Source organism: Chaetodon auriga, chromosome 2, assembly GCF_051107435.1.
Source record: "Chaetodon auriga isolate fChaAug3 chromosome 2, fChaAug3.hap1, whole genome shotgun sequence".
Taxonomy (NCBI): domain Eukaryota; kingdom Metazoa; phylum Chordata; class Actinopteri; order Chaetodontiformes; family Chaetodontidae; genus Chaetodon; species Chaetodon auriga.
This window is the reverse complement of record NC_135075.1, coordinates 17,138,188-17,157,417: the sequence shown is the minus strand read 5'-3', so window position 1 is coordinate 17,157,417 and position 19,230 is coordinate 17,138,188. Positions and strand designations below refer to the sequence as shown.

General features: G+C 39.5%; 1 protein-coding gene across 2 annotated transcripts in view; it reads right to left on the bottom strand.

Moving 5' to 3' along the window:
• Window positions 1-2,655: 2,655 nt before the first annotated feature.
• The window catches only part of LOC143338410 (voltage-dependent calcium channel subunit alpha-2/delta-2-like), a 41,109-nt gene continuing 24,534 nt past the window's right edge, over window positions 2,656-19,230 (bottom strand). The window contains exons 13-39 of one of the 2 annotated variants that reach the window (XR_013079246.1): window positions 19,125-19,203; window positions 17,014-17,063; window positions 16,738-16,827; window positions 16,553-16,618; window positions 15,866-15,940; window positions 15,676-15,750; window positions 15,475-15,546; window positions 15,200-15,271; window positions 13,970-14,031; window positions 13,756-13,832; window positions 13,591-13,651; window positions 13,412-13,509; window positions 13,231-13,321; window positions 13,037-13,099; window positions 12,809-12,912; window positions 11,929-12,027; window positions 11,358-11,449; window positions 11,210-11,257; window positions 10,634-10,705; window positions 9,667-9,819; window positions 9,532-9,584; window positions 9,228-9,283; window positions 8,706-8,829; window positions 8,479-8,588; window positions 8,278-8,360; window positions 6,984-7,142; window positions 2,656-3,252 (exon numbers count right to left, since the gene is read on the bottom strand). Coding sequence is in view for 1 of the 2 variants with exons in the window: in XM_076758777.1 (XP_076614892.1) it covers window positions 7,047-7,142; window positions 8,278-8,360; window positions 8,479-8,588; window positions 8,706-8,829; window positions 9,228-9,283; window positions 9,532-9,584; window positions 9,667-9,819; window positions 10,634-10,705; window positions 11,210-11,257; window positions 11,358-11,449; window positions 11,929-12,027; window positions 12,809-12,912; window positions 13,037-13,099; window positions 13,231-13,321; window positions 13,412-13,509; window positions 13,591-13,651; window positions 13,756-13,832; window positions 13,970-14,031; window positions 15,200-15,271; window positions 15,475-15,546; window positions 15,676-15,750; window positions 15,866-15,940; window positions 16,553-16,618; window positions 16,738-16,827; window positions 17,014-17,063; window positions 19,125-19,203 (2,121 nt within the window). In the remaining variant the exon portion in view is untranslated. Of the gene's footprint in view, window positions 7,143-8,277; window positions 8,361-8,478; window positions 8,589-8,705; window positions 8,830-9,227; window positions 9,284-9,531; window positions 9,585-9,666; window positions 9,820-10,633; window positions 10,706-11,209; window positions 11,258-11,357; window positions 11,450-11,928; window positions 12,028-12,808; window positions 12,913-13,036; window positions 13,100-13,230; window positions 13,322-13,411; window positions 13,510-13,590; window positions 13,652-13,755; window positions 13,833-13,969; window positions 14,032-15,199; window positions 15,272-15,474; window positions 15,547-15,675; window positions 15,751-15,865; window positions 15,941-16,552; window positions 16,619-16,737; window positions 16,828-17,013; window positions 17,064-19,124; window positions 19,204-19,230 lie in introns of both variants that reach the window. The other variant, XM_076758777.1, reaches the window with a different exon arrangement.

The following is a 19,230-nucleotide window of genomic DNA, read 5'->3' as shown; positions in this document are numbered from 1 at the left end:
AATAGTAAACTTACTTCCTGCTGAACGTTGTTTTACAAAAGAAATCAGCTCTCTCACTTAATGCAGAAACATGTTAATGGTAGATATCTGAAGCGCTCGAGCACAAACTAGAAAGAGACAAAACCTCTGGACGCAACACATGATGCTACAACAGATTCTGCTTCTCCTCTTTGATAAATTACTAAAATCAGTTTTACCCAAAATGAATCAATGTCCTGCAGCGGACCTTCATCACTCCTCATCGCCTCTCCTGATCTGTTCAGTGTCCCTGTTGTTCAGCCTGTGAAAGGCGAGCCTCTGAGGTCTGCTAGTTATACCTCTCATGGATGGATTAAAATGACAATAAGATTTAACCTGCTTTGCCAAACACTGATGGTGTGATTTCATAGCTAAATCGGACTTTCTCTTGAAGCCACATGACAGGCTCTGTGCCTGCTGGAAAGAAGGCATCACATAATCCACACAAGACTATTGAGAGCAGCTGGCCTGCAGGACTGCTGGTGATTCAAAGGAGCCAAAACATCCCACAGCCCCTATCCAGGGATTTTATTGTCTATGGAAGTAGCCAGCAACCTATCGTCTTTCCTCTGAGGACCTCAGCTCGCTGTCTGAAATGTTTACTGACTGACATTATGAGCAAATGCACATGATGAATCACGCAAGCTGCTTGACTCTTGGATTTCTTTTCTGGTCCTCGGCAAGCCATCCTAAACTCGTGTTTTAATCCTTGACAGCTGACACAGAAACACAGTCTCTCTGCATTAGATAATGGGAGTAAACTGGGGTGGATTAGGAGCATTCGCTGCGTTGTAAACCTTCAGTCCAGTGCCAAGACATGTATAGCACTTGACTTTAGACATGACGAGAAACCTGAGGCAAAAACAACTCCTCTCACTTCTCACGTCTTGTGGCTGAGGAGTGCAGAGGGCAAAGGTCACTCCTGATCTTTTGATCACACTTATATCTTTTGCTATGTAACTAAAAACATCAAAGTGTCCGTATAAAATATTTGGAATGAATCGATGAATCATTTAAGTCATTTGTCAGACTGAACGTTATCTGGCTCCAGCTTCTTAAATGTAGAGATTCGCTGCTTCTCTCTCTTTTATATTATTGTAGGCTGAATATCTTTGGGGGTATTGACGTTGTTTGCCTAAAAAAATTAGCAATAGATTCACGAATAATAAAAATAGCCAGTTGTTTCGGCTTTAGTTTAGTTTCAGAAGAATTAGTTCATGTGTCTGCTGTAAGTGAATTTCATGCCATAGTTAATGCTTTGTTGATGCCTGAAGATAAATGTGTTGATTTTTTTTTTTTTTAGCACACTCCAGCTACTTTCTGTTTTTCTGACCTGCAGCCTGCACGAGTCACTGTGTACTTTTCTCTTATTATAAAATCATCCCAGAAAGTCAGTCCTTTAAAGGCTCTTACACAGGTAAGCAAAACCTTCACCTGGTAGAGTTTTGGGCTATAACTAATAAGTATACATTCGTAGAAGGGACTAAAGACCCTTGTGGTGCATAAAATGTCAGAATGATGTGATGTCTGAAATCATTGGCGCAACAATAACGATTCAGAGCTGAAGTGAAAAATATCAATAGCATTTAATCACCAAAGATATAAACATTTAAATATCCATTTTGTAATGTGACTGACAAAATCTTTTACAAAGTTAGCCTTCGTCCTCTGCTGACTGCTTCACATCATCTGTACAAAAATGAGGTGGCATTGGAGACTGGCACAAAGAGAGGAAACTGTCTCGAGTAAACGACAACGCCAGCGAACTGAAAAGCAAAGTTACAGCGAAAACATTAACATTCTTATCTTTTGATACTCAGTAAATGAAAAGGGACAAAGACACACAGCATATATGCTTTTTGTATGTTTTTCCATTTTCTTGTAAACTGCTTAGTGCGCCCACGCAAGCTTCAAACACATTCAACTCCTTTCCATTCAACACAAATATTATTCACATTACCCAAATAAATAAATCAATTAATTAAAGAATACATAAATAAAGGAAATAAGCAACACTTAAATCTATTTGATAAACAAAGTTAATTAATAGGGTGGTCCCCACACATGCCACTGCCTTATTTGTTTGTTATACAGCCTTTAAATGCATAAATCATTTCCAGCGTTTTCTCCCAAATAAATGACGAAAGTTTAATCAGGCAGTATGTTGCTCATAACGCTCAACTCCTCTGTGCTTTTACCTGCCGCACAAGCCCGAACCTGCAAACGCTGACAGTTATTGTAGGCTTCACTGAAGTCAAACTTTCAGCTTCCTTAGTCAACACACAGCAAAGAGCTCGGAGGCCTCTGCACCACCCCAAACATCCACAGGGGGCGCTCTCGCTTCTCGCCACAGCACTGGAGAGCTGGATGTGGACAGGAATGTAAAATATCCATCAGACTATGTACACAAATCTGGAAATTGTTCAAAATATCATGCAAATAAATACCGGTAATTTTAAAACAGAACTACAACACCGACCTCAACGGTATTAATATATTGTAGGCTATAAAGAGTTTCACAAAATGTCTTTTCTTCAATGTACAACAGTGTTTGATTAATGCAATACAACCTAAAGTTAATACTGCAGGTCTCAGAGTAAAAGCTTTTTTTTTTTTTTTAAAGTTTTTTGAAAGCAGTTGTTTTTTTTGTTTTGTTGTTTGTCTGTTTTTTTTTTTTTTGGCTGAGGTCTCCAAACAGTGTTGAGCTTTAACCTGCGTCTCCGGGTCCCCACCATGCTCGGGTACAGCAGAGATGCACAACAGTACTTTACATAAACATTCACTCGTTTCAGTCAGTCCTAATGGAAAAGTACATATTTCTGACAGGCTTCAAATATAGAATATACAGTGTGCAGATGGGAGTAACTCTATGAAAATGGACAGTGTCTGTGCTTTGATTCAAGGCTGAACCACAGTGTGGAGATAGACGACGCGCAGCAGAAGGGCAGCAGGGCTCGTTCTCGTCGCTTTGACACACATCTGTCCATGAGAAGGCAGGAGGAGCGGCCGGCTGCTCGACACACTTCTGTTGTGCTCTTTCACAACTGTGCTGTGCTCCTTCAAAAGGTTTCGCAAGTTCATGAGGAGCATCTGTTTGTTCCCTGACCGAGAAGTCCATTTAGTGAGTTGAACCACCTTGAAATTCAAGTGCGCCTTTCACGCGGCCCGTGGGATGAACGTCCACACGTCTGAGATCCAAATGTTCCTGCCGTCCAGGGTGAGTGCAACAAGGCACTGCGAGGGTGGAACACCAGGCAGATGGAGAAAAACAGCATTTTACAAATACTTGTCAAAAAGCTTTTGAAAAATTTGCCCCGTTGAACTCTTTAACCAGATCAAATGCAAACACGAAAAGACATCAGGGGCTGATGAATCACTGTGGGAAAATGCTTTCAGGGTTTTATCATGCATATCTCTCCACTCTTTACCATTTTCTCATTCATTTGAATAATTTTAAGTCAACCTGACAGCTAAATGTGTTCTGCTTGTTGTTCTTCACTTGTGGATGTTTGAGCTTCACTGTGCGGTGATGTATGAGTTCAACACTAAAAGGCTGTTTTTCACATTCATCTGCTGAGGGGGGAAAGTGTCTCTGTGCTCACCTTAAATCTGAGTTTAACACGTGTGTATGTGTGATACTGTGACATCACAACTAGCTTCAACCTCAAGTGCATGCATGCACGCACGCACACACACACACACACACACACACACACCCTGAGAAATGACTTGAAATGAAAGAAGTCCATGTAATTTTAAGGTAGTTCATCCTTTGCTGGAAAAAACCTAATCAGACACGAATGATTATTCTAAGTGGAGTATTTTTATGTCTTAAAACACGTCTGGAGGGATCTTTAATTTTGCACAGTAATGAATAATACAATAATTAACACATTTTAATGTGTTTTTACATTACATTTTTCTTCTTTCTATTTCAAAATAGTAAAAAAGCCTCCTGTGAACAGGCGTTTTGTTACAAATACAGTGCATCTGCTGCTTGTGCATACCTGTACTTTGCAGTTCCAGTGATATTGCTATGTTCATAATTAACATAGTGAAAACAGCCTGCAAGGCTACTGAACACCCTGCTCACTCTTTGCACTTCAAATCTTGTTACGTTAAAACAAGAAATGAAATGTTTAGTCAAATGAAAATTAACTGTTTTGATCATCAGTTCCATGCAAAAAGGCTTGTTCCAGCTTATGCAGAATGAGGATTTGATGCATTTCTCTGTTTTATATCACTTTAAATTGAATATTCTGGGGGTTTGAACAGTTGGTCCGACAGAACAAATCTTTTAAACATGTCAGCCTGGTTATTTTGTTGTTATTTTGTTGCCATTTTACAGACAAAACAGCATACTCCATAATGAAAATAACTGTTCGTTGCAACCCTAATATATGCCGTGTGTATTATTTTTGTGTGCTGGGGTTCATATTAAACCAGTGCGCCTGCATCCACATAAAATTATACAGAACAAAAAGTCTTTAATCCCTGAAATAAATAAAATGAAGCATTTTTAGTGCATTTCAATGCGACTGAAGTCCTACAGCTTCATGAATTTTTAAAAAACTGAATCAGCTGTCACTATGAGACATGCATGATAAAATAAAAAGATTCTGCCACAGTGAATCATCACTTTCAGTGAGACATCAGAGGAATCTCAACAGAGGGTCGAAAAGCATCGCATACTGATAACATACCGATAACACTGAAAGCTGTTTCAGAAGCTACATTCCCCATACAGAAGCATACATAAGTGCATAAATTCAGGTTGGACAAATAGTGGCAATACAAGATACAAAAAAGGGACAGAGAGCTTCCCCTCGTCAAACAACTGATGTTTCAAAACATGTCGGCCACACACTGACTATGTGCTTTGTGCTATAAGACTACATAGATAACTCTGCATGTAAATTACCTCAAATTTACGATCAATTGATGGCGATGATAATTACCGCTAGACTAAAGTATCCGGTCATCACAGCAGTATTGCAGTGGTTTGAAGGATTCACTGACATTTTCTGACAAAATAACAGTTAACATTTGATCATTTTTGGTCAATTTTGGTCTGATTTTACAGCTTTTAACAATTCTTACCAACTGGAAGCACTTGACGATCAAACCGAGTCTCTGTGGAAGTAATTTCAACAAAACAAGCCTTGACTTTAACATCCTGGTATTGATAAAACTACATTTAATCACTGATATGTGTTATGAAAGCTCACAAAATCTTGCTGGAGGTGTAACACTGGTATTTCTCATCATACTGGCTTTTCTCATCTGTTGTCTTACAAGTCCAAGTGCTCTAGGAAAATATTTTTAGGGGAAAAAATACTTTATTGTACTTAATTCTTTATGTAAATTCTGTCTGAAATCTGGTTAAAGATTTAAAAGACTGGCCGTACTTGAGATGATAGAGGGAAGTCATTCTGGGTCGTTGTCATATATGATACAATTTCTAGTACTGAAACTGTCTTGGCAAAGGTCAGAGGTGGATTGAAAGACACTGAAGTGAATGTGAGGTTAAGGCCCGGATCTACTGTCATGTAAAAAGTGCTCCTTTGTGTGCAAAGACATTTACTAGGACTGCACATGCAAATGAAACCTGGCGCAGACAATCGTTCTGAATTTCACCAAGCCAACAAAAGCTGGAGTTGCCAGATGGAGCGGAGTCTGAGCAAAGTCCAGCAGCGTCTGAAATGTGGCGCTCAAACAGCACAGCACATTCGCTCTATTTACATTTCCATGCTGTGGCAGTTAGCTTAATGTGTGGCGGCACAATGTAAACCTGTCAGTTGTGTAAATGCCTTGGACAGCTTTACTCAGCAGTGACAAAGAAAGATCTAAAAACTCAGAAGTGTCTCTGCAAAGTTGCTGTATCACTCAGCTGTGTATTCTCAGGATGGAAAGTAACTAAGTACATTTACTCAAGTACTATACTGCTACTTAAAGGTAGCCTGTGGAGACCATTTGTAGAGTAGGGTCCCTGTCTTGCTGCTCATGGATAAACATGCAGGTGATGCAACGCGCAGTCCTGCCAATGGTTTGACTCTATTACAGTGACCAACAGGTGGCAGTAATGCGCCAAGAAATGCTGCAATACACCACAAAATGCAGGAAAGAAGAAGACTGCTTACGAGTAAACATACATGTAAACAAAGCAGTGTCAAAATATGATGCAGGAAATGCATTCAACACATTTGTTACACCTCAACACCAACATACATGGTGAGAAACGCTGTAAACAGAAACTTACAAGACAAATTCCACAGAGCACCTTAAACACTGTAACTCCCCTATTTTCTGGAGCAAAATGCACTTTTTCAAAGAATAAGAGTTTTAAAAATGCTGCTTAAATGTTAATACATCAGTAATAATAATCTGATAATATAGTACATGATATGATGATGGTGAGATGATGCTGGCAGGGTCCATTCTGCTCTCAAATGAGCATTTTTTACATTTAACATTGTGTTAATGTTCTTGCTAACGCTTCTGTACTTTTCCTTTTCTACACTTTGGTATTGCAGTTTTACTTCCTTTCTTCCACCACAAAGCAAATAAATCCTGCTGAGTTTTTAGATCTTCTATTATTCCATCAATATAATCCAACCTAAAATTGTGATTGACGTCTGTTCCCGGTGGGTGATTTTATTCATCGGCCCGTTAAAAGCACATTTCCGCTGCCTCCCTGACTTTTTGGGGACTGTTTACATAGCTGAGCCTGTGTGCAAAAATCTGAAACATGCTTGTCCTAGTTTAAGAAGCATGCACACTCAACACATTCTCATCCTATATTTTGCACTCAAGCCCCAAAACACCAACAAATGCATAAGCAATAAGGCAAAAAGCACTAAGAGCTGATCCATGTGTTTTTTGTTTTTTTTGTCCCGAGCACAAATGTGCCGTGGGCTGTTTGTAGATCAAAAAAGAAGAATTTTGCAGTTGCTGTTTGATCTGACCTTCAGTAGATCCGAGCCTAAACCCAAAGAGATGAAAGATGGCAGTTAGAGTGTTTGCACGTGTCAGAGATGAAAAAGAGGCAGAATAAGCTGAATAAAGAGGAGGACTCCTATGGAGGACTGCAGAGCATGACCCCGTCCACACTCTGACGTGTTTTCCTGCAAAGAGAATCAACAGTAAATCCTCTTTTTCCAAAGTAAATGATTTATCACATGCACATCAATAAAACTGTGGTCGTGTTAGCTTCATTGGTACATTTTGAGCACAGAAATTAGTTTGTTGCATGTAAATGACATTTTGTGCATAATTAATTATCACACAAAGAATCATTTAAGCTGAACTGACAAAAATCTATTCTGTGCTCAACAAAATTAATTCAGGTGTTTGCTATGATCCGCACAAACGCACAATAATAACCTGTCTCGCTCAGTTTTAATCATTTTTACCCTCTCAACCTCGCGGCTCTGTGCTCTCTTGGCTTTGCCTGCGCGCTCACCCAATTTAATCACTCTGCAAAGTGGGCGTAAATGTCAGATTGGCGGTTTCAGAAGGTTACAGAAATTGTCAGACACAGCCAACACCCCCAATTCAATATAACCTTCTCACAAGCAGTTCTGATGAAGCTTTACTCGGAGAGAGGGGAAGCAATGGGAGAGGTAAGTGGGAACACCACAGCTACACGTAGATTGCACAGTTTACCTCATTTTATGAACCTTTATGAAATTCCAGTTGTAAGTTTGTCTGTGCTTTATTAGCTTTCTATAACTTCTGCCAGATAAGCAGCTGCTCAGTAAACAAGATGGCTAACTTTATTATTGCCAGCTACTGTACACACAGCGTGCTTTTAAAATGAATGTTAGATGAAACACACTCTGTCATCAGAAGCCATAACCCAGCTTTAGATTTACTTACATTTAGTAGAACTTTCTTTTATTAACAGGCTATATTAATGATTATAATGCCTTGGCTGTGTACCTGGAATAATCAAGTTCACAAGCTAGCTCAGTTAACTTCTCTTTATCTGTCAGAGATTAACTAGCTACCCACTGAGACAGTTTGGAAGAGACTAATGTACATTAAGAATTTCATTGAGGTGATTAACACAGAGTGAGGGGTCATCATTATGAGTTTGTGTGGACAAAAGCCAACATGACAATATTTCCTTGTTAAAATTAAAAACTTCTCTGCAAAATATAGTTAATGCTTACAAAACATCTTTATCTGTGCTCAGGATGTACCATCAGGCAGGAATACAATGTGATTCATTCAAGTAATTATATTGTATCTACTCACTAAGGCACTGTAGTCAAAGCAGGAAGTCGGGCCTTTGCGATATCGTGCGTTGCTCAGTACTTCGCATGGATTCTCCTCCTGAACTGCTTGCTTTTAGTTAAAGGAGGTAACAGTGAACTTACCTGGCACAGAAGATGGATGAAAATTCCACCTTCAGCATAAATGAAAGCACCACAGAGCGTGTGACGTTACAAAGGATACACTCTGTCCTGACCTGGGTCAGTCTCTCGATCTCACACGAGCTGCAGGGGAGCGTCTCAGCGACCACAAAGAGGAGGTTGGTGTTTTCTATCCGCTTTGCGTGGAACAGCCTATGGGAGACAGTGATGGATATGTTATTAAGGCAGCGTCATGCAGTGTGTTCAGTACAGGTATGACAGCACTAACACGCTGCAAACAGAATCTGCTGATGCTCCAGAAAAACACACCGCGAGCAGTTTCCACAGTCCTGCAGCACGTTGTAGGAGTTGGTGGTGTTTGTAAAGTAGAACTGGCTTTGGATGGTCACACAGCTGCTTTCCTTCGTCTCAAAACCGTCTACTAGAACATCATCTACAACACAAACACACCCGAACTCAGCATTTCATGTAATGTTTAAAACATTTTGCGTTTATTAAGTGAGACTAATTTAGCTTAAACTGGTTTTCACCCAGATTTTCATCTAAATGTTGTTTCCTCATGCCCTGATCCTGATGAACGCACTTTTTTGTAAATAAAATCTCATTTCAATGAGGTCAGAGCATGTTTATGGCAACAACAGTTTGAGGCAAAAAATAAGGACAAAATGCAAATGAGCTGCTTTGTTAGATATTTGGATTTTTTTTGGTCTAATTTCTATCATATTTTTGCATAAAAACAGAAACTAATGAACCTAAAAAAAAATCAATACTTGAATTCACACAGACATTGAGGTGCGCACACAAAGACTGTGCTAAGATGTACAAATCTACCTTGGTAGAGCCAGCTGCTGTAGACCAGTCCATACAGTAGCTGCTGGATCACAGACCTGAAGACGTGTTCACATGACACTTTGTCAAGGAATGAAACACAATCTATATCCATCAATAAATAAGAATAAACACATGTCACAGCTAAAGTAACACTGAGCTGAAAATAACTGAGTGGCAGATGCCAAGCACGTAAAAAAAAAATCCCCTCCTGGTTTCATGAGAAGTCTGCACACACTTAAGATGGCTTTAAAGGGCAGCTCACATGCTCTTGGTGTCATTTGATTTGCAGTAAACAGAGTCTCACCATGCCACTGTAGATGTCCACCATGCCAAGCTGAGGATGTCAGCGATGGATGGCTGCAGACAGAGTAGTTGCAAATGAAAGCTTTCCATCATAATAATAATGTCTTGGGATCTAAATCTGCAGAGGGTCTCTTACCACAAAGATGCCCCTCGGTGCTGCACCCGTGTGGCTGCTGCTGACTGGTTCACATGCAGACTGGTAGTGGAAAGACTGACGCCGAGTGAAGATTGAGTTGTTGTAGAGTGCGTGCATCAGGTAAGGGTCCACATCACCAAAGAAAAGACCAATCTGTGATGGATGACAGAAAGGCATTAAGAGAGAGGAAAAGAGAGGGCATCAGGGGAGCGCAGCCCTGCAGTGACAGCTGAACTGAACTGAGAGAAAGTGAAGGGAACTGAGATGAACTGAGCTGAATTTGAGTTAAAACAGTTAATGATCCTGTAACGAAACATGTTATTCACACAAGCAAACACATAACATCTAATGTAAAACACACAATAACACCATTAACAACAAGCAGGCTGATCAAAACCCCAGAAACTAATTAACATCGGCTTAGATACTTAAAAAAAATGGATCCTCTGGGAATTTAACTAGAGCAGGATGATTGCACCAAAGTTTCTGAAAACATGATTTAGATTTTTTTTCATATCTTTAGTTGTTCATGAACACTGTGTACCTTCTTCTAAAAGCAGACAGTAGATGATGTTCTGTACAGTGTTGTGGAGTAACTTGTTGAATGTAATGGCGTTATATAATGAAATTACAAAATAAATGTGATTCAAATTACAGTTATTTATCAAAATGTTGGTAATTATTAGAGAGTTGCATGCAAACACATTCTTTTTGGTAGAATGCAGCAGCAGTGAAAATGATAGAAATGCTCCAAACCTGAGGAAACATCTGCAGGTAAGGTCGTGTAACCTAATGACTTTTTAGCTTTATTGCCCAGTTTTTTGCACATTTTTAGAAAAGTAATCAAATGTAAGAAGTTACACTGTGTTGACAAAGTAATTAAAATAATCACATTATATTGTTAACAGGGTAACTAGTAATCTGTAACCTATTTTCAAAAGTAGCACTGATTCTGTGTCAGACGCACCTTTTTCCAGTGATCTCTCTGATTGGACATAACCAGGAAGCCACCATCATCGATGAGATAGCAGAGGAGGTCCTACAAACAACACGGCACAGTTTACATCAAAGGACATCGCTTTTAACTCTTTACTACAACACTGAGTGGCAAGAGAAAGTCTGAACGGACAGGTGGATGTGATCTTATAAGAGGAGACAGAAGTGTGCCAAACAGAAAACCAGTAACGTACAATATGTCTGGAGCAGTCAAGATACCTTTGTCAAAACAAGCCTACTTATAAAAACTTAAAAAGTTTTCTGGTGAATAAAGCAAATACTTCTTCAAGAAAAACAGATTTTAGGGCTAAATATCTGACTAAGTTACTGATTAAGATGGAGATTTTCCTACAGATTTAATTACAGTCGACATGTCAGCTTGTCAAAGTGTTCGTCTTATCTGTGAGTTGACTGACTGAAAGCGAGACAAGTCGCAACAGTAGCTCAGTTTTGTAGTATTTTAATCATACGGAGTTTTAAGATCAATTAGGTCTGAGGTCATCCGGTGGTTGTGTTAACGTGAGAATGAAATAGAAAGTGTTCTTACATCAGTGTTCACTTCACAGTCCATCTCACAACTTCTGGACGGTCCACACTGTTAAACAAAATGTGAAATGAGACAATAACGTCACTTCTGTCACAGTAAAAACAGCCTAAGTAAGTGATTATCAGTCATTAGTGGCACTGTGCTGCACCTTGTGTGAGCCCTGTCGACTGTCAGACACGTTGCTGGCCAGGATCTTAAACTTGTCCACCCACGCCTCCAAGTCAAGCTTCACTCCGACCACTGAGTGACACCATCAGAGCGCAGTGAGGAAGAAGAGGGCAAGAAGCAGCATTTGGTAAGAGGAGAGAGCAAAACAGAGGCAGCTGAAATATCTGAAATATATTTCAGATAAAGAAAATTCCACATGACACAGGACACCACATTTAAGGTTTTCAGTGTGTAGGATTGAGGGGGATCTATTGACAGAAATGGAATATGACATTTATAAGTTAGTTTTCATTAGTGGATAATCACCTGAAAATAAGAATCATGTTTCCGTGACCTTAGAACGAGCCTTTCATATCTACAGAGTCCACCACGTCACACTGTTATGTTTCTACAGTAGCCCAGAACGGACAAACCAAACATTTTTGCACATTTTCAGGGGTCACTGTAGGTGAAGGTGAGGTGAGTCGGTTGCAATCTGCAACCTCACCAGTAGATGCCACTAAATCCTACACACTCAACCTTTTAGTGCCACATGAAAGCATTTTTCTCACCTGAAGGTTTGAGCAGTTTGCCTCCTAAATTAACCTCAACAGCTGAACTGACCAGAATTCCAACGGTGCCGTTTTCTGCACCTAAAGGGTCGTCCAGGGCTGAAACGAAACAATGAAAAAAAAACGATTAAAACGACCAGTCAAGATGCAGTTTAGAAGCTACAAATTACAAAACATGTGTCATCAATTCAGCATCTGACGTGAAGTATGGTCACAATCTCTCCTTCTGTTCCTGAGTTATGGTGTTGAATAATAGCCAGAAAAGGGTTTTTGCAGAATGTTAAGATGTCACAGTGAAGCTGACCTTTGACCTTTTGGATATAAAACCCCATCACTTCATTATTTTATCCTATGAGACGTTTGTGTGAAATTTTGTCACAATTAGCGTATGAGTTATGGTCACAGAGACCTTTGACCACCAAATTCTAATCAGTTCATCCTTGAGTTCTGAGCAGTTGCTCCTAATTTGAAAGAAATCCCTCAAGGCGTTCCCGAAATATCGTGTTCGTGAGAATGTGACGAAAGAATGGATGAGCAGACGACCCAAAAACATAACGACACAGCTGCTGCCGGCATGGAGGCATAAAAACTCATGCGGGGTCACAGTCTGATGTCACGCACATATGAATGCTGAATTTAACAGTTTTAATTCATGTTTGACTGAAATGAACCATAAGTGAAAGAAACTTCTAATCTACTGAGAGATCCAACAAAGCTCTGTGTCACTTCAGGGGCCTACAGAGACAGGTGATAATTCTCTGTGGGGTCATCACTATGAGTGCTTCCTTTCACATACACACAATCATCTGACTGATTTACCTTTGTTGCTGTAAAAATGTAGATTTTAGCCGCTTTATGAAGTGTTTGCACAGTTACTCACTGGATCTCAGTGGAGGCCTGAACATGTAGCCTCTGTTGTCGAGGCTCCTTCTGTAGTAGTTTGAATTGAAGGGTTCAGGATCCTCATCCCATAACTCAGCAGCTCTGTACAAATATCACACAAATCATTAGATGTTTTAGAGAAAATAAAACTGAAAAAAGCAGGCAGAATATCTGTGAGATCACTAATATGTTTCTCTGCTTTAATAAGTGGATTCATCTTACTCACATGTTGGGAAAAACCCGCGTTATTCCTCCATCAGTAGATGCAAATACAGCCAGGAAGCCGTACCTGTAACAATGACTTATGATGATCTCATAAAATCACAACAGATTGCTGCTCATTTGCACAAAGTGTCTTTTTCCATGTTGTGGTGGACGGTGTGTGAGAACGCTGTGTGAAGCGACAACAAGTTGACTCACGAATTCAGATCCTTGTTCTTCCAAACACGAGATGCCAGCTGCCCGATAATCCTAGAATCCAAAATTAGGTTGTGGATGAGGCCTTGGTCACCTGAGACACAAAACAAGTATATTAACTCATCTGTGTGTCTGCAGCAGTGGCAGATACTGTAACAGCAGAAAACGCTGTTAAGACACTCACACTCGTCCGATTCTGGGGACATGTCCAGCATGAGCGAGAGGAAGCTCTGCAAAAACTGAGTGTTGTTGTCAGAAAGATGCAGACGTTTGCAGTATTCCCTGAAGAAACAGAGGATAAAATTAATACTAGGAGACAGAGAAAGAGTGAAATCCAGGGAGCACAGGGGAGATGGCGGTCACCTCGGAGCCAGAAATACATGTCCTGCAGATTCAAAGGAGCTGGGCAGCAGCGACTGCATATCTGTAACGCAGACACAGAAGGTGATTTTAAGGCTTTTCATCTTATCTCTTTGTCCGACATCTGAAGAAAACAGAATCTTGAAAGCTCTGCCTCCCTGTACTCACACTGGAGCTGCAGCATCACATCACTCAGGTCGGCCTGGATGTAGAATTCATTGTAGGGGGGCAAAACCAGACCAAGACTACAGGGGATAGCATCCCGACAAGGAGACACAGAGAGGAGGAAGGGTCTTAGAGTGAATCCATCTGTGCATGTAGTCCTCATCAGCTCCCAGCTGGCTGGTTATTAATTGCGATTCCAAACATTTTGACTGCTCACCTGTAATCTGTACCGTTGATAGGAGTCCAGGTGTAACCCCTGTACACCTCATCAATGTATTGCTACAGGACAAGAAAGACATTTAAGTAATTTCATTGACTTTATGTAACATTTCTGCAATGCGCTGGGGATGTGACAATGTTTTTTACTTCAGTTTTGCAGTTTTTTCATGTCAGTAATGCTTAGAAAGCTCAAATTAAAGAGCCACACCACTACAATTCAACATAGGTGGTATCGCTCTACCAATACAGGGGCTCATAGCAGATATCTTGATTATTAACCTATTATTAGTTAATAACACATTCTAAGTTATTAATGTTTTCTGTCACTGACACAGTTTTATATTTTTTGTAAATATGAAAGAAAACAGGTCTGTAATCAGTTGAGAGAACCACTAAATGCACCTTGCACATTTTGTTTTGTACATCTTTTGGTAAATATAAACATATTCTTTGTTTCAATCACATCATTTTTAATGTAAATTTGTATTTTAAATTTATGACTCTTGATTTTTATGGCACTTGTTTTTCCTCTTTGCTCTGACTTGTGTTTATTGCTTTGCACCACGATACCAAGACACATTCCTTGTACTGTATATGAAAACCTACTTGGTAATAAAGCTGATTCTGATTCTGATGACAGTGTATTTTCACCGAGATGAGTTTTCAGACTAACTTTTACAAATAGTGCTTGAAATTAATTCAATGTATATGGTCAAAAACTGATGTTGTAAAGAAATAGTTTTTAACACAGTTAACTAAAGAACTTATATTGAAATAAATGCAAAGTGAAAGTTGACATTATTACTTTAAATGTTCTGCTGAGGTATTTTCTGTTTAAGACTGCAGGAATGGCCTCATGAGCGTCATGCTGGTTATGTGTCATCTTTACTTACAGTATGCTGCACATTACTGTCACTCTCTGATAAAAAAAAACAGCAGGTGTAGCAGGATTAGGATTTTAAATCAGGACCTACTCAACATGAGTTGTGTCCTGCAGGAAGTACAGTAGAATAAAGCTGACCAAGACAGCAGCTGAGGCTAAATATTGTAAGTAAAATGTATTATGATGTTTATCCAAATGGGTAGTTTAGATAATAAAGCTGAATGACTTGTTTTAACTGCCTAAGCAGCATGCTTCATGGATCTCCTACTAAGATCTACTGTGTTAGTGAAATCTGCGTGTCAGCCAGTAAGACTAAATTTCTATTCAGAGAGAGATTTTACTTGCCTCATCAATCGACTTGATAAGAGTTTTGACCTGCATTTCACCTGGTCTTCCATCAATCATTTGCCGTCGGATCTAGAAAACACAAAGCCACAAATACACACATTACGTGGGCCTTCAGTTACCTGCACAGAGCTCTGCAGATTGGCAGTCAGATTGTCCTGAGGCGGATGATGTTGTTCACTGGCCCGACAGTAACTCTGAAAATGAGCTTAACAACGGCAAGGAACAGAAAGCGCCTGAAAACAGAAACTTCTCACTTGGCACTGAGTGCTCACCTCCTCTTTATTGCTGTCTTCAACCTCTGCATCAAGGAAGTCCAGCGTTACAGGCTCGGGGAGGTTCACGAGCTGAGGGGAGCGGAGGGAGAAAAATACATGAACATTAAATGTAGGTATTTATATTCTTCTGCATTTGCCTCTTCCTCCTCAATGCTATCCGCAGTAAAATATGTTTTTGGTAAGTTAAATACACATCACCTTTGGCTGAAGGTTAGGGTGAAGGAGAAGGTATCCATTTGGATCAATAGCAAATATGTATCCATTGGCTCCGAGCTGTTGAGGAAATAAAACAGGACGGCATAGCAGTGATGCCTTGGTCTGTACTGTCCATACAAAGTACAAAGGACGACAAATGCGACTTATTATGGTGCTACTGTTATGTACATACATTGTACCGTGGTGTTAGTCGTTTTATCTCGTCAAGGTGCACGTCAACTCCCATGACACCTAATATCAGCTGATTCTGGTCAGATAAAAGCAACAAAACATGCAGCTAGTTAAAAGAATAGTTTGATATTTGGGGGAACATGCTTATTCGCTTTCTTGCTGAAGGTTAGTGAGACAATTAATACTGTATCTGGAGCCAGCAGCAGGGTAGCTTAGCACCAAGAAGTCACTGCGCCCGGCCAAAGAATAGTCAAGGCACATGTACCTTAAAACTAAAACATCGATTTTACACTTCAGTTTTTGTACAAATTAATCAAAAAAAGATATATCATGTTAACAAATGAGCTTTAGAGGAGCTGTTGGGCAGATTTTTTATTTCTTTTTTTAACTTAGGACAGAGCTAGGCTAGCTGTTTCTAGTCTTTATGCTAAGCTAAGATAACCCTCTCCTAGCAGTAGCTTCATACTTCATACAGTCATGAGAGTGGTATCAACCTTCTCATCTAACTCTTGGCAAGAAAGCAATTAAGCATATTTCCCAAAATGTTGAAGTATTCTTTCAAAGGTGTAGTATTCTGTGGAACTGTATATATTATATATTTATATTGCATAATAAATTTTGCCTTTGAAAGGCAATAAAACAAAAAAATACCATAACCTGCAACATACAAACATAATAGCTTTGTTACCTGTGAGTTTCCATCCATGGTGAGATTAAATACAGGCAAAGTCCCAGTTACCACCATGCCAAGACCCTACAGAGTCCAAAGACAAAGTCCCCCAAGCATCTAAATTATGTGCTTATTTATTCAGTGTGTACTTTATGTTTGATGCATTTACTATATTTACAGCCAGCAGGCTCATGCAGTCTCACCAAGGCATCCTGATACACATTGGTCCACTGAACCTGCTTGGCATCGCTGCCTGCCAGGACCATGGGGCGTCCCAGCACGTCGAGGTACTCCTGACAAAACACAAGAGAAACGTGACCGTCTGCAGCTTCAAAACAACCAACAACATCAGGCCAGGGGGAGAGTGGGCTGTGCAAACAAATGGAAGTAGATGTTTCTACAGAGCGAGTGAGCGTCACGGTGAGAATTAGAAACAGTGAACGGGGATCAGCTGTGTCAGAGGCACTAGACAAACCCACCTGGGTGTTAATCCTTATAGCACAGATGGAACGGATCTCAAAATAGTAACCTGGCAAGTGACAGAGGAAAGAGAGAGAGAGAGACAGAGAGAGAGAGGAAGAGAATGTGTGAGCGATGCTATCAGGAGAAAAAAAAAACAGGAGTGGTGCTCATAAATATTCCACATTTTACTAGATGTTACTAGACCAGTGACTCAGCCACTTAACTCCCACAGACAGGAAGCTTAAGACGAATACCACTGAGCTTTAAAACGAAGGTATCAGTATTTTCATTTGCACAGTTCAGTCCAGACCATTAAATCAGCTGAAAGCCCGAACTGTCGAAGCTGAAACCTAATTTGCTAACAGAATCTGCTCCACAGGAAACTTCTGCAAGAGCTTTTTTTTTGTCTTTTTTTTTTTTTTTTTAGCTTCCTAATTTTCCAAGCATCTAACATTATGTTTCATTGTAATAGGGCTTCAACTAATGATTATATATATTATGATTCTATATTCTCACTTTATCTTTTCATTATTCTGTCAATTAATCTTATAATGTGCTAAAATAACTCTTAAAATCTTACATAACCTTTTTTAATAAAAAGATATCATCTTTAATGGCCAATCTACACATTTCATAACATGACATTATTCATCTGTGTCATCTTTGGCCATGACGTTCACTTCCTGGAGGTACTGATCTGCATCAAACGGATGTAAAACTATCATTCGAGGGACGAAATCAGACGACACAAAAGAGCATTCCCCTCTCAGATACAACCTGCTCTCCCTCATGTCAGAATAATAACAAAACCTGCCTGCAAAAGAAATCAGCTTTGTGTGGTCAAAAAGCAACTATTGTGCACAAGTATCTGAGTGCCTTTAAGTCACTGTGCCTGCATGAGCAAAAAGCATCCTCGCAAACACGAGTCCTCCTGGAAGGATCGGCGTCATAGATCCGCGTGCGAGCCGAACACGGCTCTGCTCACAGATATGAGCGGCAGGTCCATTAGTCGGACCTGTGAGTGTACTGTGCATCAGGCTTGGCGATTTATTTGTTTGTTGTTTTGTCTAAGCATTGATTCATAAGTATACAGAAGACTTTTAAAGTGCAGTCTGAATGGGTCTATTACAGAAATGAATTCAAAGCTCATATGCTAAGATAAAAATACATGTGCTCAATTGACTGTTTACGCTTTACACACAGCCATAATGAACAAAAAAAGCTCAACTAATAATGAACACAGCGCAATATGTAAGGACTCTATAATTACCTCTTGATTATTCTCATTTTTTGGGAGCCTATTACAACTGAGCTACAAACTGTAGTCTTAACCTCTGAAAACCTTCTGTAGTATTTTATTTTATTCTATTGTATTTTGATGACATGGGGCAGGTCCATTTGTATTTACTGCAGTGATTCCAAACCAGGGCTACTTCTACACCAGTGGGTGCTTCTGCAGTTGTCAGGGTACATGCAAAAAGCCAATCTAATTAAATTAAAAACAGCAATTGTAATGTGATTTGAAAAAATATGTCTGAACAATAAAATAATCAGAATAGCCAAATAGGATTACCAATTGGTTTTACAATAATCTTCAGTAAATTCAATAACCAGTGCCCATCGACCTGAGTGCATGAACATAGTTAGCACGTGGGCAAGGAAGTTAAAATAGTTAGGTCAAAAATATTGGATTAATATTGAAATAGTTAGCTAAAAGTAGGAATATAAGTTTGAAAATGTTAGCTTTAAGTATTTGATAAAGGTGAAACACTTTAATGGACAAATGTTTGAAACAAATATCTCAAAGTACTGAATAATCTTAAAGTTATCTTAAACTTTGATAATACTTTAAGACTTAAAGTATTGGAAAACAGTGGAAACATCCAGCTTCTGCAACTCCAAACCAAAGCAACCTAAACTATAATTCAGTAACAATAATTAATAGCATTAAGATAAATAGCAAAGTGAACTTATAATCCATTAAGGAGGGCATGTTTGGAACATGAAGGGATACTTGAGACCGTCCGATCTGAGGGCTGTGGGTGTGCATCAGACAAAAAAGGTCGGGAACCAACGCTCTACAGTATGTGAAGAAATATGAATGAATCACATCAAAAATTCAGCTCACCTTTATTGGTGCATGCGATCCACTGCAAAGGTGTAACATCATAGTTGTGTTGACCCACAGAAAAGGTGAAAACTCGAACCTTAGGAGGAACACATTAAACACAGTT